We start from the raw sequence: 24,008 nt of genomic DNA, 5'->3' as shown, positions 1-24,008 counted from the left end.
ATATGCACCTCCCTGACTCCATTGGAGAGAAGCAGGAAATGGGATGCAATAAAATTCTGAGACTCCTAGCTTCCAGTTTCCTAAAACTGAAAGAGAGAGAGGCACTGACTTTCTTGTTTGTGCAAAGTGTAATCAAAACACCAGTGCTCAGAAGCAAGAAGACAAAGGGCACAATTGAAAAGAAACGATATTGTGTGCACCAAGAAGAACCATATGTGCAAGCCAGAGAACAGTTTCCACAGCCGTACTGATAAGTCACTGCTCCCCCCCCCTTTTTTTTTACAAAGCAGCTTTGATTCTCTAGTGATAGCAACTGTTGCTACTGCAACATCCAATAAAGGTACAGCTGCAGTCATGGTTCTTTAAAGTATAATGCATAGCGCTGCGCTGGATTGTAGTTTTAGGGCAAACAGCACAGGAAACCTGAAAAGTTACACTGGCGTTTTTTTCAAAGGGGTGGTATTGGGTTGGAGAGATGGAGGGAGAGATGTTCTGTATAAATGTGTTAGTTACGGTTTAATTAAACATAATTTTAAGAAAGATACACAAAGACCTCTTTAATGTTTTTTTTCCACAGCACATTAATATACCATGTATCTGTAGAATGTGCCTTGTTCTTATTGTAATGTATGGTCTGTTTTTATGTTCTGCCTTGGCTCTTAATATTTGTAAGTTGCTTAGACTTTTGCCTTTTGGATTAAGTGATTAACAAGTGAAATAAATATAATAATAATAATAATAATAATAATAATAATAATAATAATAATAATAGAATCTGTATATCAGAAGGTGACTGCACTTGCAAATTTTCGTTTGTGTCATCTAGGAGCAGAGGTTTGCGTGACTAGCTGTGTTTTGAAAGTTGTAAGAATATTGCCTAAAGTGAGCAGACACAGTAAAATGCGTTGTCTGTGTTGCATTTGTTTTGTGAGAAATGCCTGTTTGAGCATACAGACAGGATGGTTACAAAGGATGATAAAAATGGAGCCAAGGTTTGAAATGAATGAGAACAGCATCTGAATTGTAATTATCAATAGTCTCTTGTTTGGGAAGCTGTTAATAGCTTGTTTGGTGTCTGAAATAGAGCGATGCCTTTCAGAAGAGAAAGTGAGGCAGATCCTGTGGCTTTCCTTTTAGAAAAGCAACAACCAGGAAAAATAAATCTGTTGAAAGTAAATAATCAATACTGTATTTAAAATTTATAACAGAGAAGGAGAATGGAAAACTTTTTTTTCCTTCGTAGATAATTGCATTGCAATTTGTTCATAAAACTACATGTCTCCAAACTGCGCATTACATTAAATGCCCTTTCACATTTGTGTTTGAGCGTGCACATTTTAAAAAGTCTGCCTTGTGGTTTTGGGTGGAAGGGAATTTTGATCCCTACTCTGTGTCATAAGTCTGATAAAAGTTTCTTCACTAGAATCTATTTGCCCTTAAAACAAGGACAAGGTTTGTACTAGACCTTGACATCTTCTCCAGGTTATTTCTACAATCTGGATGTAATCCATTCATAACAATATTGACTCGTGTAATTCCCCTTTTATCAGGCAGCCGTGATTATAAAAGATAACAAGCTACTGACAAGTGATACCTTCAAGCTTAACCACATTGGGAAGGAAACCAAAGAAAACATGAGCATGGCCCAGATAGTGAAAAAGATAGAGAAAATGGATAAAACAAGCAGGGCGGTGAATATGGTTTGGATTAAGCATGAAACACTGTCCAAGCTTGCGCCCAAAGGATGTCGCTTCATTGCTGCTAATGTAGTAGTTTGACTTCACTCCCAGAGGTACACTCCATTGTCTTTTGGAACAGATAGATTCCAACAATAGCAGGCATGAAGGATGTAAATTGGCCTGGTAAAATTAAGGACAGTTTTCGCATAAAGTTCTCATTGAGTTGGCACAAAATTTGCAGTTGCTACTTGTGCTTTGTAAAAGCTGCCTTGGTGCAACAAGGCTTCATCTTTATAAATGAGGTCACGCACAAAATTACGCACAAATGATAAATGTGATATGGGGGAGAGACAACAATGAGATTTCTGTAGACTTGGTTTCTGTGGCTGTGAGGAAAAATAATGGCCGCACTGCTTTCATGGTCTGAGGCCTGTTCTGCTGCTTGACTGTCTTTCTGAATGTAATGCTTCTGAGAAATCCTTATAAAGCCCTAGGATTTAATCCAAAGTAATGCAGAGCCAATGGGATGTGTTCAGCAAGAGAAAGAATGAGCGACTTTCCTTCTGTGTGACAGAGCACTTCACTCTTGTTGCCTTCTTAATGCTCCAATTTCTCCTTTGCTGCATGACAATGTGGCCAGAGAAGGAGAATAGCTGAAGATTCACGATGCCAAATATGCTGGCTGGTTATGTGATTAGGGTGTATTCCGTCTCTTCATTTATTAATTTTTTAAAAAGACTAACAGTACAGTGGCAAGTACTCAGGATCACTAGTTTGAGAACACCATTTTGGGACCACTGTGTGGTGATCACACAGGGTCCCCAGACATTTAACGGTCTATTGATCCCTGTGCCACCACTGTGCTCACTTCCCCGCTGCCACCAACCCGTTGCTCTCTGGTAAAACACTGAGTCCAGACAGTTGCTAAAAGTGAACAAAAAAAGAAGAAGTTTATTTTACAAACATTAACAAGTTTATGGTTTCTCAGATAATATTCCTGTCAGCACCTTAGCTTTAGTTTCTTTACCGGCCTATACCTTCCTAATACCTTCTGACTGATTATCTCAACTGGTTGACTGACTCCTCTTAACAAATTCTCTCCCTCTCTCACACCAGACTAGCCCAACCCACAGACTTATCTTCTCTGTCTCTTCTCTAACTCCAGACTGACTTCTCAACCACCCTAACTCTAACTCCTCCAAAAAACCTCTGTGCTTAACCTTATACACAGTTAACTCTGCCCATTGGGTTCCCATTGGTTAGTCATTTTACAATTAGTTAACCCTTTCCTTATGGACCCAGTATGATGTCACACACCTAGGAGGGCGAACGCCACACTTCTTTCTCAATTGCTCTGTGTGCTTGTTGCCATTTCTGAAGATAACTGCTAGTTCAACACTTTCTCCAGTGGTCTGAATGACTTTGAGTGAGCTTTCTTCAGAAAGGGGCTTGGTATTACTCTCTCTCTGGAAGCAGAGCTGGCATCAAGGGTCTGCATAGTAGGCATTTGCTGCAGGGAAATGGTGAAGAGTAGTGGCAGTGATTATCTTAATAGTGAAAAGGTGGACTCGTAGGGGGAGGGGGCCCCTTGCCCACGGGCCCTTGAAAACAAGGAACCAGTACCACAAGACATACCTTGTTACTGCATTACTCAATTGTACCTGCATTCAGAAATTTGAGCCAATGGTATAATGGGCAGGGCCTTCAACCATTGCTGAAGAATTTTGAATTAGCTTGCATGTTAATACATGAATAGATGGGTAAACCTCCCACAGAAAAGCTGTCAAAGAGTTGCATGAGCGTTGAAGGTCCCCAGTATCTGCCTTAGCTTATTTCACAGGATTAGACATTTGCAGGTTTGTTCCTGAGATAATGGAGCAGGTTTTTGTCTCTGCTGGGATACGACTGGACCTTAAGTTGAATTAAGATGGTTGATGGAACCTTTCGAAACTGCACTGATTTTCTTTCTTTCTTAGAATTCCCAAGCAGTGCCGGGTGTGAGGCTGTCAGTGTAAGGTATTTTGGGAAGAGTGAACAAAGATAACGTATCTTGTGGAAGCAGCAGAGAATTTCTATATTTGCTTGAGAGCTTGTAACACTTCTCCTTGGCGGTCTCTTGATGCTGATTTGCTCAGCTCTGTTACAGCGTATGAGCATTCCTGTCAACAGCAACTTTTGCTTTTGAGCTTCTGTGGTTGTCGCCTCAACCCCTTAGGATGTGAATGATAGGATATTTAGCTTTGTGTTCAGAGACAAGTGAAAGAAGGAGCTTTTAAATGGTGCACACGAAAACTTAGCCATTTAACATGTCACACCAGCTAGATAATGAATATTATTTTAGTTTTTAAGTGGAAAAATATTGACCTTCCTTCCTTACAGTGCGTTAGAGGTGTCACTAACAGGCATGCTGAGTCAATGTGGTTCAGGAAACAGAATATATAGCAAGAAAGCTTATTGCTTTGAGAGTCAGAACAGTTGAGTAGTGTGAATTTTTGTAGAGGAATTTTTCAGAGCGTGTCCAAGCTGGTTGAGTGTCTGAGAAAATCTTACATAATAATTAGATTTTCTAAGATTTATGTGGGTTTCCCTTGACCTCTTCTTACCTTCAAGTTAAATAATCTTGTTTCTAAATATATGCCTGGTTTCCTCCACTTCCCAAAGGAAAATATTTACATGGAAGTTTTTGAAGGAAAGAAAATAGATTTTTTTGTCAAGGTTCAGAAGAAGAGAGAGCTGAAAGGATTGCTTTTGACAAACTTAAGAAACACTTTGAAACACTGAAGACAACACTAGCATTGATGAATCACAGAACCCAAAGTTTTGATAGTATGTTTATCTTCTGTTCTTCTCCTAAGATGTTGGGCTTTGGTGAAGTACAAAGCAGTCCTATGAGATGTGTATTTGTGAGGAACTTGGTAGCAGAGCTACCACCACTCCCAGCTGAGATGTTAAAAAATTATTTGTTTAGTCCACATGTATGATCAAATACAATGGTTTCCAAACTTTCCCCACCATGAACCACTTGAAACAACAACACAAAACTAGGGTGATAATTCAAGTATTCTTCAGAGCAGACCCCACTACTCACTGATCTCACTTACTCATGTTACTAATTCATTTCAGTGGGTCTACTAGGGGGAAAACTTAGATGAATACCACACTAATGATAATATCTATATACAATCATATTCAAAAGCTTTGCTAAAATACTGTTAAAAATTGTATAGTCATAACCATTGTCAAAAAGTGAAACTGATCTTCATCATGATAGTGACATTGGATCTTTTCCTCCTTTGGGCATTATGGCAATTAAAACATCTCTGTACGCTTCCTGTAATTTATTTCCAGACAATGTTTCACTGTTAGCTAGAAGTTCAGCAGTATATTTATAGAAGGATGAAGTCATCTCATCCATGTCCCAGAGTTGTATTGTCTTTTAATAATTGTTTGTCCAATATTTCTTGTATTGACTCTGCAGCTAGAGCTGTCTAGTCTACCTAAATTAGCGGTGGTCATTGTTTTGTTTAAAAAGTCTGTTTTTTAAGTTTTAGAAAACGAACTAACAACCGGCACAGCTGATGATGAAGAGGAGGAGGAAGGAGAACAGTTTGACTTTGATAGCGGAGATGAAATTCCAGAAGCAGACAGGCAAAGTGCTTTGCCATCGAATTTAGAGTCTAAGAAGAATAACGCAGAACAGGAAGAAGTGAATTCTACGGGTACGTGTGACCATGCCTAATAAAGCCATGAGAGCATTGCTGATACTTTATTTATTTACTTAGTGCATGTGAGATCTCTTTCAACATAATAATGAACTGCAAACGTTCATTCAAAACAGAAATAAGTACATGGAAAGAACATTGGGATAGTTTCTATGGGCAACTCTCCATGAGCTCATAGCTTCAAGGTGTCATTTACATAAGAGGCAACATGCAATAAGTGTTCTTGAAGAGCGCACAGATTGCGCACAGGCTTTCTAAGGACCAGATTCAGCTAATGGGTCCCACTAGTGGAAGCCCATGCAAGAACTGCTAATTCAACGGGACATTTTCCCCCTCACTTCCCCCTCCCGAAATTAGGTTTTTTTGGGGGGGAGGGACAGGAGAATCCTCAGAACAGCAAATGGTGGGAGGAGGAAGATTGTGCTGTTGTTCTTCTGAAATGCTTGCACAGGTGGAACGATCTCCTTAGCACTACATTCTACGCAGTCCCTATGGGTGTAGAGTCCTGTTTACATGAGGGTGGTGATGGGACCTGAGCCAGCGGGTGCAGTCTCAAGTCATTTCTATGCAGAATGAACACTTGTGCAGGCCGGCCTAAGGTGATATCAAAATATAAAGATATGCTGCTTAGGAAATAAAAAGAAGAAATTGCTTCATCTTCTTCCACTCCTCTTTAACATGTTTGCTTGATGTAACATATGCAAGATAATAGCTATATCATTTACTGCACAAGCTGGTTGAGTTTCTCTGTCAGCAGAGGCACTGGGTTGCAGCCAAAGTACCAATAATCTTACAGAAGGAGGAGCACAAATAAGGTCAAGTCCCCTCTCATGGTTTCCACCAAAGTCTCTCAGGTTGGGCATGGCAGGCTGCTGTAGGAAGACGGTCATTGGCTGAATATGGCTTTACAGGGGCCAGAACTGTCAAACTGAATCAAAACCACCATGCCAAACCATAGTTTGTGCTCACTATAATTTATAACCCAAACCAAAGTTTGATCTTCCATCTGGCAGGCTGCAGTTTAGAGTTGCTCTCTTCCATTCTTCGTCTGCTCAGCACACTTGTCTCTGGAGGTTGCTACAGAATTATCTCCTTAAGAAGGGTTTTGAGGATTCATCTGAAGGGCAAGAGCATTGCAACAGGGTTCCTGCAAGGGAATTTGCGTTTTGACAACAACTTGTGTGGTTTTCATTCAAGGGAATGAAAATGTGGATGCAGCCGAGAAAATGGCGGGCGCTGAAGGCACAGCAGAGGTGGTCCCACCAAGAGTAAACCCATACTCTGTCATAACAATTTCACCAATGCAAGAAAAGGAACCATCATTGTCACCAGAGCCAAGCCCACAGGATGGAAGTATAAGCCCTACCCTCCCAAGTGGATATTCTGTTCCTGTGCCCTGCGGTTATGCTGTACCATCCAACTTACCATTGCTGTTGCCAGCATACTCCAGTCCTGTCATAATACGAACTGTGTCTGTGGATGAAGAAGGTAATGTAACTTTAGGAGGCACCGTTAATGAAGCAATAGCATAGTTCTGATACTTTACATACATACATACATACATACATAATTTTATTTGCATGCCTCCTTTCCATAGTTTAAAACCATGCTCAAGGAGGCTTATGACATGCAAAAAGTTATCTAATTACAAACGTAAGTAGTCATAAGCAATAAATAAAACATCAAAGCACACAAATTGAACAATTTCAACATAAATCACAATAAGATCTAAAAAAAAATACAAAAAAAATATCAATAACAGCAACAACACACACACTCAACAACCCCCTTAAAGTTACTGCAGCCCAAGAGTCTGTTCAGCTGCCTCAGCTTTTGTCGCTGGAGTCAGTCAGGGTCCTGCCTTCCCAGGCCAGGTGGAAAAAGGCCTGCAAGACAGGGAGCAAGTCCCCCAGAACTCACAGCCCAGGTGATACTTTATGGGCGACTGCACCCAATAAGAGGGAAGGAACTTGCAGCCTTCTATCACTGTTCTTCTCTTTGCCTCTCTATGGTTATTTCACAATGGGTTATTTAGTGGATTGTTTGTTCCTCGCTGTAATCCAAGATGCAATTTGTCTGGATCAGTTCCATTGACAGGGAAGGGCTGTAGCTCAGTGATACATAGGAATGGGTGAATCTGTCAATTTCTATTTCAATTTTTCCTTTTCCCAACCTTGTGTTCTCTACATTCTCACATTAGTTTGCATTTTTTAAAAAAGTTCTCTTGCAAACTCATCAGCATCATAGTACGAATTTCTCCTAATGTGCACATTTTTGTAGGTGATTTTGCCCAATATACCCATTTTTGCAAAGCAATTTCCCCTATTAAAATGCATTTTTGAACGGTGTTTTTATTGAAATATGCACTTTTATATATACAGTGGTACCTCGGTTTACGAACTGAATCCGTTCCGGAAGTCCGTTCTTAAACCGAAACTGTTCTTAAACCGTGGCGTGCTTTCCCTAATGAGGCCTCCCCCCACTGATGCCCTTCCACCGTTCAGATTCTGTTCTTAGACCGAGGTAAAGTTCACAAACCGGGACACTACTTCCGGTTTTGCAGAGTTTGTAAACCAAGTCATTCGTAAACAGGACTGTTGTGATTCAAGGACCCGCCACCCGCTTGGGGATAAGAAAGACACATGGACACAGTATATTAGGTTAATGGGCTAAAAAAGGCCACAACTTTATTGATTACAGCATGTGAGAGGTATTGGCTTAGGCATTGGATAAAACAACAGAGCGTGACTCCACCCCCTCGGGGGGGGGGTGAGTCTAACAAGGGTTAACCACCAGTGGGAGGAGCCTGTTGATGCAAATACAACTGAAAGCTTTCCCTGATGTCACCAGGGGACGTGCCATGGCCCTAGCCACCAGCAAGGGCGTCGGACAGGATCCACGACCGCCGGATTCCTTTACCGGAATACCCATAAAGTGGAGGGGTAGGCGATGGCCACACCCTGCCCTCTAATACACAAACATATTCCAATGCCTAACCGCCAATACCTAAACGGCTCCTGCTCACAACTCCTCCTATCTGTAAGGAGGAGAGTCTTTCTTAAACCGAGGTACCACTGTATATAAAAACTTCATCCCAGTACATGCACTTCAGTACACATTACTTGGCTGGAGACCTGCAATGCAAAACACAGAGAAGTGCTGTGTTTTGGTTTGCATGCTGTTTTGGAAAAATGTGAATTGGGTAGGTTTGCCTTTAAATGTGAACTGAAATGATATTCGCCTGCATCTCTAGTGGCAGAGCATCAGTTTTGCATGCAAAAGGTCCTAGGTTTAAGCCCCTGCATCTCCAGGGAGAGAACCTTGTATGAAATCCTGGACAGCCACTGTCAACTTCTTTAGACGGTACTGAGCAAGGTAGACCCATTGTTCTGGCTCAGTAGAAAGCAGGTTCCTATGTTCCTACAAGGATTATTTTGAACATTGAGAGTAATCTACAATAGCAGCAGGTAATTTGTAAATCTTTGACATATATATCTGCTAATGCTCTGAAGAGTACCGGTTTTCATTCTAAAAACAACATTAAATCCTTATATTTCTAGTTTAAATATGTTGCCACAAACCTATCTGCCAGCCAGTGTATTTCTGAATGTGTTACCTATCCCTAGCCTGAAGTCAGATCACTTTCGTGTTTGTTCAAATATTTTGCTAACAAGAGGAGTAAAGTGAAAAGGTTAGAAAACTTATGCAAGGAAGATATAATATATAGGGTCTGGTTTGCAGCTCTACAGGTTTGTCTTTTCTATTTATTTATTTTTTCCTACCTTTTACTCCAAGCCAAGGTAGAGAATGCTGTTTGCATTTAAGAGGACTAATTTTTATTTTGAAAAGTAAGTGTCGTATTTTTCACTCTATAAGACACACTTTTCCCCTCCTAAAAAGTAAGGAGAAATGTGTGTGCGTCTTATGAAGCGAATGCAGGCTGCACAGCTATCCCTGAAGCCAGGAGAGCAAGAGGGATCGGTGCGCAACGATCCCTCTTGCTTTCCTGGCTTCAGGGATAGCCACCTGAAGCCTCCTGAGCACAGCACTTGCTCTCCTGGCTTCGCTTCGCTGGAAAGGCGCTGCACAGCTTTCCCTCTCTGCACAGCGCCCCTTCAGCGAAGCGGCAGGAGAAGCAGAACCCCTTCCATTTCTCCTCCCGCTTTGCTGGAGAGGTGCTGCGCAAAGAGCGAGAGCGAAGCGGGAGGAGAAAGGGAAGGGGCTCCGTTTCTCCTGCCTCTTCAGTGCTGAAGAGGCGCGCTGCACAGAGAGGGAAAGCTGTGCAGCGCCCATTCAGCGAAGTGGGAGGAGAAACGGAGCCCCTTCCCTTTCTCCTCCAGCTTTGCTGGAGAGGCGCTGAGGAGAGAGGGAGAGAATATTTTTTTTTCTTGTTCTCCTCCTCCAAAACTAGGTGCGTCTTATGGTCGGGTGTGTCTTATACAGCGAAAAATGCGGTGATATGAGTGTTTCAATCACAACTATTGTATTTTTTTAACATGGCTGTTACTGAGAGAGATTCTGTTACTACTTCTGTTTCCTTTAGCAAATGTTCATATAGTTGCTGAAGATTGCCATAATTCTCAGAGTTCAGAGGATCCCCAGAACGGGTAAGAAGAAAATACTGGAGTTTATTAAAAAATAAACCCCTTCGGTAAAGAGTAAAGTGCATGTGTTGGATGCAAGAGCTGGTATCCATGCCCCTTGACTATTGCTTGTTTTGTCTTGAGTTTGAGGGTCAAAATGTTTGTTTCATAACAACCTCCTTCAGTAAGAACGGTAGATGAGGCAGACGCTGATATTGAGTTGATTCCTTTGCCGCTCCTTCGCCTTGTTTTAGACACCTTTCCACATTCCTCCGTTTTGCAGGTTGTCTACTTCTCCAGCAGGGGTGGGGGTCCTTATCTTCCTTCCCTCCCCTCCTCCACTGGCCAAGTTTGACTTTCCCACCTGTCAATCACGTGATGCCACAACGGTGCCAGGTGGCCTCCTTTGCGGGTATAGAGAAACAGCCTGGTATGCAGTGCTTCATCCAACAAGGCATGCTGGGGCCAGTGCATTGGCAAGGATTTGGGCTTGATAACCTTTGAGGTCCCTTCCAAGCCTGCAGTTCTGCTATCAGGTTGGCCGCTGTAAGAAATGGGATGCTGCATGAGAGGACATTTGGGTCAGATCCACCAGAATTCTTACATTCTCTCTGTATGGTTTCTGTTGCAGTTCCTCTGCCTTCCACAACAGCTGTCTCTGTCAAGCCAGTTCCCTATGCTTCTGCAAACTTTCTCTGCTCTGCAGAGCCTTAACTCCCCTGCAGCTTTGTTTCTACTTGCCCGTCCCTGTGACTCATTTATTAAGTCATCCTTGGGCCATCTCCCTTTATGACATGTTTTTCTTCCTCGGCATGCAAGCATTCTGGGCGGTGGCTGTCCTGTCAGAGCCTCAGACAGTGATTTTCAAACCAAAGTATTTATTTTGGATAAATTAAGGGATAGCATTTCTTGAGCAACGCTGTCATTGCCAGATTGCTAAGTTTAGGCTTCTAGTGGAAACAAACTGCAGTGATCCATATAGCCATATTTGAGCAAAGGGCAACTCAGTCCCTTGATATCTGTGATGCAATAGCTGCTTTGCCCAAGCGCGCGCGCGCACACACACACACACACACACACACGTCTAGCTACTGCCTAGGTAGAATGTTTCTTTCTCAGTTTCTGCCCTGAAGCACTGCAAACCATCTTCTTGCTACTCCATTGTGAGCAAATAGCACTGGTGGAACTGTACACAGACCCATCACCACCTGAAGCCCATTACATGGGAAAGCACCCATATCATAGGTGATGGCCATATCAAACTGCATCTCAATGGTGGGAAGAGAGAAACACTTACGGATATGGGAGGGTGCTGGGATAAGCAAGCTGTGAAATAGCTTCCTGGCCCCAGCAGACATTGTGATCAAGTACATGTGGTTTGCTAGAACCATTGGACCACTGCTGCATTGCTGCTCTGCCTCTGCTACGTAGCTGGATGCAGTTAACACCCTTCTCCTGCAAGAAGCATTGTACAATCTCTTCCACCTTCAGTGACTGTGTTTAACAGCATCTAGTTTGCTGGCATGCACACAGAGCCTCCCTGAGCACACTTGGAAAGGGGATTTTAGCACCAGTTGTATTTAGTAGGAGCAGTGCAGAAACTACAGCACAGGCTGGCATTATCCACTATCTGTGCACGCAAATTAGGATCATGACAGGAGTCAATATTTGGTACATTTTAGGTTTGTTTGTTTTTTAACATCTCCTATTTCTGCATTGGTTTCCTCCCCTGCATTTTGTAATTAAAAGCTCAAGCAAAGCCAGGCTTGCTTTCCAGTTCTCATTCTGCAGCAAACTGGAAGAATGTTAAGGAAGAGCAGCTGCACAGAACTACTTTGTGGGTAGGGACGCAGGTGGCACTGTGGTCTAAACCACTGAGCCTCTTGGGTTTGCCAATCAGAAGGTCGACGGTTCGAATCCCCGCAACGGGGTGAGCTCCCGTTGCTCTGTCCCAGCTCCTACCAACCTGGCAGTTTGAAAGCATGCCAGTGCAAGTAGATAAATAGGTACCGCTCCGGCAGGAAGGTAAACAGCATTTCTGTGCGCTCTGGTTTCTGTCACGGTGTTCCGTTGTGCCAGAAGCGGTTTAGTCATGCTGGCCACATGACCCGGAAAGCGGAAAGCTGTCTGTGGACAAATGCTGGCTCCCTCAGCCTGAAAGCAAAATGAGCACCGCATCCCCATAGTCGCCTTTGACTGGACCTAACTGTCCAGGGGGCCTTTAACTTTTACCTTTACTTTATGGGTGGTGGTGGTGGTGGGGAATGTGTTGGAAGCTTAAACTGCGTTCCAAGTCCCTGAATGTCAGGCATTACAGCTTCTATACACCCTTACTTATGAATAAGCTTCACAGAACTTCATTGAGATTACAAAGCAAACATACATAGTATTGCACTGTGAATAACTGAAATATTTATTATAATTAATAACTTGTATGTGCTTATTTTAAAGTGAAGATAATCGGGGGAATAAAGATGAGAATGCCTTGGCCAAATGGGCTGCTGATCCTGCAAACACAGACTGGATGGAGAGTAAGTATTGGTGATTATGGTTACTCTAGAAATCAAGGAATGGGAAACTGTGGTCCACCAATATTGTTGGATTACGACTCCCATTGGCGATGGTGGCTGGGGCTGATGGGTCTTTGGAGGACCACTGGGTCCAACTTCTCTGCTCTGTATAATGAGTTGGTGTGTTTCAGTTTATCACTCAAATAGCTGTTTATATTGGAATGTTTTATTTAAGTCTGGAATGAATCCCTCCTTGTTTCTGGATACCTGGTCCGATTTCATTATTCAGGAATTCCACATACAATTACTCTGCTTCTAGGGATGTTGCTGGTTAGATTCCTCTGATACGATTGCCCTACAAATATCCTAGACACTGCTTATGTTTGATTCGATCTCATTTTATTTCCCTCGTTATCAGCGACTGGGTATGCAAGCTCGCGCACATGTTGGCCAGGCAAAAAGAAAAAGATGAAATGAGCAGGATAAATATATTCTGTAAACTCCAGGGGAATTGAGCAAAATTGCAGCTTCTTTGACTTCCTTTTCTGTTGCAAGTCTGAAGAAGCCCCCTTCAGTACATATATGCTTGACGAATTCAATCTCTAATATCAGCACACCTTATCTGCACTTCCTGGACTAATGAGTATAGTCGTACCTTGATTCTCGAGTGTAATCTGTTCTGGAAGTCCATTCGACTTCCGAAAACATTCAAAAACCAAGGCGCAGCTTCCGATTGGCTGCAGGAGCTTCCTGTACTCAGTTTGAAGCCACAGAAGCCGCGTCACACGTTCAGCTTCCAAAAAACGCTTGCAAACCGGAACACTTACTTCTGGGTTTGCGGCGTTCGGGGGCCAAAACGTACGAGTACCAAGTCGTTCGAGAACCAAGGTGCGATAGTACTTTAGTTGATCCCTCTGTGTCTCCAGCAAGTCTCCTTCATCTTCTTGCTCATGCCTCTTCTCTTTTCTATATGATGTCGTCTGATGCTTCTTTTCTTTGGCCTTCAGCATGTCTGCAGAACAAGAGATTGTGAAGGGCAGAGATCGCCCAGTCTTCCAGCATCTTGGGGAGTAGGCAGCGAGCCGCAAAACGCATGGACACCCTTGTTGAATTTATTTATTTATATTTATATACCACCTTTCCCCCAGAACTGGGGCTCAAGGCAGCTAGAAACACCACTGGACTGTTAAAAGAACTACATGTGGGTCTTGGGACCTAGTTAGGCAACAGCTGGATTACATAATGGCTAATATTGCCACCCTGGGATCCTTTGGGAGAAAGGTTGGCAAATAAATAAATAAATAAATAAATAAATAAATAAATAAATAAATATGCAGTCAGTGCTGAAAATATAAAAGCATGTTGCAGATGATGATGATACTGTTATTATTTGTACCTCTACCATCTATTATTTTTTCTTAACCTTTATAATAATATAATAATAATTATTTCTTATTTATACCCCGCCCATCTGGCTGAGTTTCCCCAGCCACTCTGGGCGGCTTCCAATCGAGTGTTAAAAACAATACAGCATTAAATATTAAAAACTTTCCTAAACAGGGCTGCCTTCAGATGTCTTTTAAAGATAGGATAGCTGCTTATTTCCTTCACATCTGAAGGGAGGGCGTTCCACAGGGCGGGCGCCACTACCGAGAAGGCCCTCTTGTCTGGTTCCCTGTAACCTCATTTCTCACAATGAGGGAACCGCCAGAAGGCCCTCGGCGCTGGATCTCAGTGTCCAGGCTGAACAATGGGGGTTTTGCAAATATTTTAGTGTGTGTCTTGCTAAAAGTCTACAGTGTTTGTCTAATATTGTGGTTTTCCCATCTTTTTTTGCTTTCAGATCCAGATGAGGTAATATATGACGATGTGCCAAGAGAAAATTCAGACTCGGAACCAGGTATGAGTTTGAATTCAAAACCTAGGCTTAGACTTAGTGATTTTTCCCTGTACCATTTATCAGTAATTCTATCTGAAGTTCCAATGGGAGCTGATGATCAATCCTTTCCCGTCCTGCTCTCCTCCCCAGCAAATCCTCCCTTGTTTGTTGTTTAGTCGTTTAGTCGTTTAGTCGTGTCCGACTCTTCGTGACCCCATGGACCAGAGCACGCCAGGCACTCCTATCTTCCACTGCCTCCCGCAGTTTGGTCAGACTCATGTTTGTAGCTTCGAGAACACTGTCCAACCATCTTGTCCTCTGTCGTCCCCTTCTCCTTGTGCCCTCCATCTTTCCCAACATCAGGGTCTTTTCCAGGGAGTCTTCTCTTCTCATGAGGTGGCCAAAGTATTGGAGCCTCAGCTTCACGATCTGTCCTTCAAATCCTCCCTTACTTTCCTTGAACCTCAGAGGGTTAGAATAGAATAGAATACAGTATTGCAGCGGAGGGCACAAGATTTAGCCTTATGGAAGGGAAATCCCATCAACCTCCATGAAGAAACTCACTTGACTTACTCTGAAAAAGGGCTTCAATTTACAGATTTAAAGATCATCCTTATGAAGGGTGGAAAAGCCAGTTGGGGAAGTGAATTGGTACACAAAGAAGGGATTAAGAACTCCACTCATGCTTTACCATCCCCAATTGCCCCTTCTGGAAATGACATTTGCATGTAAAATATATGAGATGTTCCTGTTTTGTCAGAGCCATTTTAGGCTATGTGTGTTATGGGGTTGATGTAGAGCTCACATGTGAATTTATTCGGAGCAGGGGTGATATTCATGGAGGGAGCAGGGAATGTTCTACAAGAAAACCCATGAACCACCCCCTTTCCATTTATCTTCACGACGCTTTTTCGGCTCTCCTGAAATGCTGTATATAAGTACTGTGTCTTTGTTGTTATGTAATCCCAGCCAGTCGGGGATTATATAGTGAACATAATGACCTCCTAACCCTATGATTGCCAATGTAATCAGGAAGCTTTGCCTTCCATCTGAAGTGGATATATCTGCCTCCTGAGATATCACATAACCAAATATAGCTGGCTAAGTAATGCAATGATGGAATGAGAATATATTTTCATCTCCTTTGATTTACCCCCCCCCCCCAAAAAAAATAATTACTGAAAGAGGGCTTATATGTGAAGTGTTTGTAGAAAATGACTCCCATTTTGTCTCAGCCTATTTTTCTGTGTGCCTCTGTATTCATGTACCATTTCTTGTTTTCCATAATTGTTTTCCAGAAATGTTATTGTGGATCTCACCTTCCTTCTATATCTCTTTATATCTATGGGCAGCACATTACATTTGTTCTGGGTCACTTTTAGTCAGGAGGTTTAGCCTGCTTTTTAGAGTACTTGCAATCCAAATGTTGTTGCGTATCATGATATTAAAGGTGGCTGCTTCTAAAATTGCGTAATGCTTCTTATGTGATTTTATTTATTTATATATTTTTACTTTGGTTGTAACTTGCTTGAGAACCTTTTTAGTGCAAAGCTATAAATTTAATAAACCTATAATTTTATAAACCTTGCCAACCTCCCTGTGATCTTCGGATGAAGGGTGGTATATTATTATTATTATTATTATTATTATTATTATTATTATTATTATCATCATCATCATCATCATCAACAATAACAAAAACAGGAGGCCTAGGAAAAGGAGGTGCATATGCCAGTGAATAATTCCTTGGCACACTATGCAATGCCAAAACTTGATTTTTGCATTTAAGCAAGGCTACGTTTCCCCCACTGAAGTCACAAATGATATGCATGGCCAAACATATGACACCTGTACTTGCTAACTGTGGGAAAGGCACACTATTAAGTGTATTCAGCAATTGGACCAAAGTCAGCGGCTTTCTCACAATGATTATCTGGGCACCTCCAACCTTTACCATCTGATCTATCAAAGAAAGATGTAGACTTTCCTTTAGATAAGGAATTATTCACTTAAAGTAATAGAAGTGAATTGTAAAGCCAGACTTTGCACAAGGAATTAAGTGTGTAAATAGGACAACATAAATTTATTCATTCCTGGGATATAGTTTAAATAAAGGGTATGAGCTTCCAGAACATGGAGTAATAGAATAATGTACCTCCTTTATGCCCAACACTATAGGACCTGAGGTCTCCCATTGCTGCTTTAGAATCTATATTGTGAAAGATATTCCAAGACAGGATGCAAACTCTCTACCTTTTGTGGCGTGATAACAAGACGTGTTGATTTCTTAACCTTTTACTAATTCCTTACTCCTGTACTGAAAAGTGCATTCTCTGAAATGCTTTACCTCTTCAACGTATTTAGCAGGCTCATAGAACTTGTAATGAATTTGAACTTCCCCATAGCTTAACAAAATTATATTTTGCGTATTAATGCATGCAGAGGAGATGATTTACGATGATGTTGAAAATGGAGATGAAGGTGGAAATAGCTCTCTAGAATATGGGTGGAGTTCGAGTGAGTTTGAAAGCTATGAAGAGCAAAGCGATTCAGAGTGTAAGAATGGAATGCCCAGTTCTTTTCTGCGTGGCAACCACAGAAGACAAGTATGTAACTTTCTTTGGCAGCATTTTTTCTAGCGCATTGTTGACATGCTTCCAAACACCGTAGTTCCCCCATGCTTTATGATGTCCATTTTTTCCATGCATTCGATTTCAAACCACATACGTAATAATTTAAAAATGAGAGGTGAGAAATATCCAGGCATAGTAAGACAAGAAAGGAAGTTAATAAATGCATACAAATGGAATTTGTCTTTTATAGATACAAAGAACTCTACTAGCATTCATTAAGCAGTGTTGTTTAAGAGATGTGGCTTGTATTCCTAAGACATGTAAGGTGCATATGTTTCTTTCCACCCTACCATTGTAAAAATCTAAAACTAAGTTTTCTTGCCAAGCATATAGTAAGGGGAAACCTCACTTTATAAATGGTAGTTTCCAGACCTAGACATGGAAGACTGGGGATTTCTTAAAAGTAAGGGTGATTTCCTAAAGCTTCACTTAAAATCATGAGACCTGCTTGGGTGTGCTTTTAAGTGCAAAACTTTTAAAAGAAGTGTGCATGCACACAAAAGCTTATACCCAGAACAAACTTGGTCTCTAAGGTGCTACTGGACAATTTTTAATTTTTTTAAAAAACAATGATATTTATAATCATCACATACTTTTAAAATTACGGTATTCACAATAATGTACAAAGGACTGCTGTCGTTCTTTAACCTAGTGTCATTGTATTGGTTCAGATGATCTGACGATTCTGTGTTCTACCCAGTCAGAAAAGTTGTCTTGACAAACTTGGAAACAAACCCATTGCTGAGTTGTTTTTTTAGTACGTACTGCTGAAAACAAAAGATAGATTTCCCTTCTACTGGTTGCAAATCCTTTTCTTATCTGGCCACCAGCATGCATGCTACAGCTCAAGCGCTTTAGAGTAAAGTTTAAGATTGTATCTTTTTGTATGCTATAGCTTTCTCATGACCTAACCCGTTTAAAGGAGCACTATGAGAAAAAGATGAAAGATTTGATGGCAAACACGGTGGGAGCTGTAGAGATTCAGCAACTAAAGCAAAAACATGAGCTGAAGGTAGCGTAGCTGATTTTCGTAACAAGCTAAAATGTTAAAATTATTGTTCTTCCAAACACAATGAACATGTGTTTTAATAAACAAAAGCTGATGGGGAAAACTGGACAGCATGTGTTCAAACTGTGCTGTCTGCATTGCCCACTGGCCTTAAAAGAACATTGTCAAGGACTTTTATGCCAGCTAACTTGCCTTTGCCCTACTGCTTATAACACTTAAAAAGTGAAATGCAAAAGTTATTGCCCATATTGTTTTTTTTTTTTTTTTGTTTAGCTTCTGCTGTTGCAGTCTGATCCATATGGATGTATCATTGTGTCTATAAAGACAGCTGTAGTGGTTGTTGCTTCGAACAATATCATATAGGTCTTAGCCCTTTTGGATTTTTGAAGATGAATTAAATGGGATTGCTTGCTCTACCTTTTTTAGGTTAAAATAATGTAACTGCTTATGTCAGCACTGCTATTATACAACATTATTTTATCCTTTTTATTGAGGGCAGAAAGAAAATAGTTTGCTACAAAGGGAGGGAAACCGGGTTGTATTCAGCTAACTTACTCAGAGTATGCCCGCTGCAATTAACAGCCATGACTAATATAGATCTGTTAATTTCAATGGGTCTGCTTTGAGAAAGTTAGATTGATACAAGTCACTATGTGTAAATGCAGCCAAGAAGGGGATTATCCATGCTCCCTCCCTTAATTCTCTGATATATGGTGAGCTATGCATGATTCCCCCTCTCTTCTCCTGCATGTAAAGCAGGAAAGGGGTCATATTAATTTATGATTGCTTGTTCATCTTGATGCCCTGCCTTTTCCCCTGACAGTAAGGAGTTAGTCATTAAAAGAATTTTAGGAACACAGTCTTACAATTCCGCAATACATTTATTTTGAGTGTGTCTTTAAATTTATGTTGGTAGATTCCGTGTCTTGATACCAAGGGAGCTGAGTGCTCAGAAAAAGGCATCACATTTTTAACTTATTAAATACTGTTTGGATTTACATACAAAATTTGGATGGAATTTGTTCAGGTTCTATTAAGTGATAAGCACCATACATATATTGTATGGATGAATATCTGTATGCTTCCACAGCAAATCCATAAAGTATAGATTATCTGGGTTGTGTTTTTTTATAAAAACAACAACACACACCTGGAAAGGGCTTTGGCCTCCACAACTTGACAGTGTTCTTTTTAAGAGCAACTATTTGCATGCTCTAGTACCTGCTGCAAACCTCTGGTACCATGCTTAACAAGCCATTGAATTCCACACTTACTCTTCACTGAACTTGTAGAATGTGTTTAATACTGTCTTGCAGATGCAAAAGCTAATGAGGGCAGCTAGGGAAGGAACCAAAGATGGACTAGAAAAAACGAAAGCGGCTGTGAAGAAAGGCCGGTCTTTCATTAGAACGAAGTCATTTATTAGTCATGGTGCGTATTGACTCTTTCTTTAAAAAGGTGTATGATCATCCTTTCTCATCCTGAGGGTTGCAGTTCATTGTGGGGCCACTTTGTGCCACTGGTGGGCAGGGCAAGGGTTAAAGGGGCCAAGCACAGAGTGAAGAGATGGGACACTTACATTAGCCTATGATCCACACACACACACAATATTCAGAAGTTCACACACACGAAGCCTAACTAGCTTTCTGCTCTCCATCTAGACAAGCAAAAGGCATTATCAGAGTAGCACATTCCAGCCAAGCAAAAGTAGTCCAGGAGGACCAGGGTTGTGGGTCTGAGGTTCCCCATCCCTGATGTACAGCCCACTTCTCTGCAAATAAATTGGATTCATTTGTAAGCCAAGTAATGTAGATATTGGTCTGGTGTCACCTAAATAGCCCTGTTGACTTTGAAGCCATGCTGCTTGTATAACTTGCTACACCTTCTTACGCAGTTGTTCTTGTATATTGAGAAAGAAGAAAGTACAAAACAATGACAAAGAGAGGTTACATATGAATAGTCAAGGTTAATGTTCTGCCTCTTTTTGTTGTTATTAACGCTCCTCTTTTAGGTAAGCATTAAATCAGGGGACATGGGTGGCCCTGTGGTCTAAACCACTGAGCCTCTTGGGCTTGCCGATCAGAAGATCGGCTTTTTGAATCCCCGCGACAGGGTGAGCTCCCGTTGCTCGGTCCCAGCTCCTGCCAACCTAGCAGTTCGAAAGCACGCCAAAAAGTGCAAGTAGATAAATAGGTGCCGCTCCGGGGGGAAGGTGCGCTGCTCTGGTTTCGCCAGAAGCTGCTTAGTCATGCTGGCCACATGGCCTGGAAAAACTGTCTGTGACAAACACCAGCTCCCTCAGCCTGTAAAGCGAGATTAGTGCCGCAACCCTAGAGTCGTCTGCGACTGGACTTAACTATCAGGGGTCCTTTACCTTTACCTTTTTTAACACTCCTCTTTTAGGTAAGTGTTAAATCAGTCTCGAGTCCAGCTTGGTGCAAGGACCAGGATGTTACTTAACTACACTAACTGTGTAGACGTGGGCAAATGGTTCTTCTGAATGCACACTGTGATGGACTTTCTTCCTGGACATCCAGTGTCTTTTAGAGCTACAGGTCTTTCATTGTGGATGGTTATTCAGAAGAAGTGTTCATTGCATGAAATAATACTGAAGCAAATGCAGAGATGTCACAGTTAATCTCATCCAAAGAATATGTGTTTTTATTGCCTGCATCTGTAATATATATGTGAAGGAAATCTAGCATATTAAAATATTTCTGCAGACCATAGATCAACCTGCCTAGAAGAAGAGGAACTGTTTATTGATGTAGACTGTATGCATACAGAGGCAATCATGACACCGATGCCCGATGGATTATCGCAACAACAGGTTTGTGTGATGGCTGTTGAAACTGAACCTTCTTTCTGTGTCCTTTGTAGAATAAGTTGTGCAGTATTTGCTCATTAGAAAACTGAGGGTGAAAACCAAGTTGGTTCAAATGCAAGGATGTTAACACCCCTAAGTGGAGGGTTTTTTGGAGGAGAAAATGAAAAATGTACCTTCATTGCATAAATCATTACGATTGATTCTATTCTGTTATTTGCAGGCAGCACGTTAATATTCTGTATGCTGATTTCCTGTGATAGCGCACTGCAAAAGTGTTCAAAAAACAGGAAAGCCAAAATTGGTTTCATAAGTAACTTGCCCTAAACATCTCCCTATAAAGCTTTTGAGGCTCCACATATTGTAGAATTATTTGCCAAAACAACAACAAATCTTCACTGGCCACCTTGCTTACCTACTCATATCTGTGTTAGGCATTTCTGGCTTAAAAAAACTTTTGTGAAGCTTCACTTGATTCAATCTATACTTACCATAGGTGAGCAAGGTAGTTGTGTATAAGCTTTTACTTTGGATGTGGCTAACCTTTGGTCTTCCAGATGATGCACCTCAATTCCCATTGTCTCTGACTGTTTTCCATGCTGGCTGGGGCTGGTGGGAGTCTTGCAACATCTGGGCGGAACCAGATTTCCCATCATTGCTCTGCTGCCTGGTAGCAATTTTGGGGGAAATGTATTTAAACCTGCACAAGCTGCTGCTTGCCACAGGGTGGCATAATAGGATTCCTGTTTCCTTTTTTAACCACCAGTCATTGCACTTTGCAGATTACCAAGGCTATAAATGCTAGATCACTTAATCATTTTGGTTCTTAACGTTTTTAGTCCTTTGATGAACCAATACTGGGTTTTTTGAACTTAAAAATAATGTGAGATGCCTTACTTGTTTCCCGTTCATATTGGTCATGGTACGCAGTAAAAATATAATCATAGTGACCTCAAAATATTGTACCCAGCTTAAGTCACTCTTGGAGAACACTCATTGAAATAAATGGAATTAAGGTAGTCATGTGTATTGATTTCAGAGTATGATTTAATTGGTTAAAAAACTGATCAAGCAGCTTAGGCATTTGCCTTGGTTGTACTCTACAGCCAAGGCAACAAGGGGTGCCATATTTTGAAGAGCCAAAAAGAGAACACATCTGCTGAGTTCAACTATGGGTCACTATGATGACTCTACCCATGAAAAAGAGGACATGTCCTGGAAAAAGAGAGGACATTTAGCAGCCTAAAGAATCCACAAAAACTTTGCGGCAATGTTGATTGCTGCTTCTCTTAAATAAAAATAAACAAAATAATTCAAGGAGCTTGAATAAAGAAATAAAGGATGCAGCCTGTTTCTGCAACTTTGGCACCCATTGCCTGTAAGTCAGGGAGGGGAACCTTTTAGTCCAGATATACGCCTGTTCTTCTGTCTATTGGAAAATGGACACAAATATAGTAATAGAGTAATAGTATAGAGTAAACTCGGTTTTGATCTTCTGTGTACATTTAAACAGTTAAGAATATTTGGTCATGCTGATACAATTATACTTATGAATGGAGTGTGTGTGTATTTTCTTTGGCTGATTTTGTTTTTGTACACAATATATGAGGTTTGTTTGTTTTTGTTTTGTTACCAGTCAGGTAAAGTGAGGTTTGCGCTCATATAACATATCCGTACTTGGGGATACCTTGTAAGGTTATCCCCATCATTGTGTATACAGAAGAATGCACAAGGAACCCATCCTTGTGTATTCAAAAAGGTCATTAAAATAGGTACCGCCACCTGTTCTGAATCTTTGACGCCGCCATCTGCCCTCTTCCATGCAGAGAGAACAAGCTGTAATTCAGCAAAGTAACAGATCTGGTTAGCTATGTATGTGGGACTGCAGCAGTAGATTGCTTTTGGTTAAGGCTACCATCAGGCGATTCTGACTGCAAGCAAGAAGGCAGCGGAAGGTTGTGTGAAATATAGTGCTGTATCCAACTAAGTTATTGTACAAGTTCATCAACTTGTGCAAGTGCAATGGAATTACTTCTGCACTCCTCCAAATCGGGTCCCCCAACCTTCCAGAGCAAATTTGGAAGTATTCCTTAACCCCAGTTCTCAGTGTGTCATTCCTTGCGTGTGTGTTTTTTGTTGTACAGGTGGTGAGAAGATATATTTTAGGTGCCGTGGTTGACAGTGAGAAAAATTACGTGGATGCTCTCAAAAGGATTCTAGAGGTATGTCAATGCCTTTTGCCCTTTTATAACTTTGAAAGCAAATGGATCATTCTTTTGCTAGAAATAAGTTGTCGCAAATGTGTAATTGATTGCTGCTGATGTGTTTACTTATAATGAAAAACCTTTATTTGAATTATGGCTGTAACTACTTTATCCTTTTCTTAAAAAAAAAAAATCAGCAGTACGAGAAGCCTCTTTCAGAAATGGAACCCAAATTATTGAGCGAGAGGAAACTGAAGATGGTGTTTTACCGAATTAAGGAGATTCTTCAGTGCCATTCCATGTTTCAAATAGCACTGGCCAGTCGTGTCTCTGAGTGGGATTCTGTTGAGATGATTGGAGATGTCTTCGTTGCATCGGTATGTTAACCACCACATTTATATAAGTGGCCAAACTTGCCCTGCTGCTGCTGCCTGTTTGATTTAAGACTGAGCTTGGCAACAAAATTAGAAAACAGCTCTGGTTGTGCCAAGCTCAGTGCAGATCCTCATTGCCCCCGTGATAACCAGAGCATAAGAAGGTCAAAACATGTTGCCCACTAGCCCCTGCCTGTGTCCCCACATTGCCTGGCCTGTTGCCTGCTTCTCAGTTGCTTAGCAGTGGCAGCAGATGGAAAGTCCTTGCTTCGAACCTTCTGGTATGTAGCTGCAGCATGTCACAGACACCAGGGCAGGGATATCCAATCTGGTATCCTATTATTGGACTCCAACTCCCATCAGCCCCTGCTAGCATAGCCAGTAGGAAGGGATGATGGGATTTGTAGACCAACAACTTCTAGAGTCTGACTACTGCAATGCGCTCTACGTGGGGCTACCTTTGAAGGTGACCCGGAAACTGCAATTAATCCAGAATGCAGCAGCTAGACCACATAACACCAGTCCTGAGAGATCTGCATTGGCTCCCAGTACGTTTCCAAGCACAATTCAAAGTGTTGGTGCTGACCTTTA

The 24,008-nt window shown here is 41.5% G+C and overlaps 1 protein-coding gene across 7 annotated transcripts in view; it reads left to right on the top strand.

The window, feature by feature from the left end:
• Positions 1-24,008, top strand: part of ARHGEF10 (Rho guanine nucleotide exchange factor 10) — a 93,556-nt gene that overhangs the window by 12,783 nt on the left and 56,765 nt on the right. For 3 of the 7 annotated variants that reach the window (XM_083607058.1, XM_083607059.1, XM_083607060.1), the window contains exons 3-13: positions 5,225-5,398; positions 6,599-6,889; positions 9,945-10,008; positions 12,436-12,515; positions 14,338-14,394; positions 16,816-16,979; positions 17,902-18,018; positions 19,332-19,446; positions 20,739-20,845; positions 22,984-23,061; positions 23,241-23,420. In XM_083607058.1, the coding sequence (XP_083463184.1) occupies positions 5,225-5,398; positions 6,599-6,889; positions 9,945-10,008; positions 12,436-12,515; positions 14,338-14,394; positions 16,816-16,979; positions 17,902-18,018; positions 19,332-19,446; positions 20,739-20,845; positions 22,984-23,061; positions 23,241-23,420 (1,427 nt within the window). Of the gene's footprint in view, positions 1-5,224; positions 5,399-6,598; positions 6,890-9,944; positions 10,009-12,435; positions 12,516-14,337; positions 14,395-16,815; positions 16,980-17,901; positions 18,019-19,307; positions 19,447-20,738; positions 20,846-22,983; positions 23,062-23,240; positions 23,421-24,008 lie in introns of all 7 variants that reach the window. The other 4 variants (XM_083607063.1, XM_083607064.1, XM_083607061.1 and 1 more) reach the window with 2 other exon arrangements.

Source organism: Podarcis filfolensis (assembly GCF_964270895.1).
Source record: "Podarcis filfolensis genome assembly, chromosome: 3".
Classification (NCBI taxonomy): Eukaryota; Metazoa; Chordata; class Lepidosauria; order Squamata; family Lacertidae; genus Podarcis; species Podarcis filfolensis.
The sequence above is the reverse complement of the archived record's forward strand: the minus strand, read 5'-3'. Positions and strand labels throughout refer to the sequence as shown.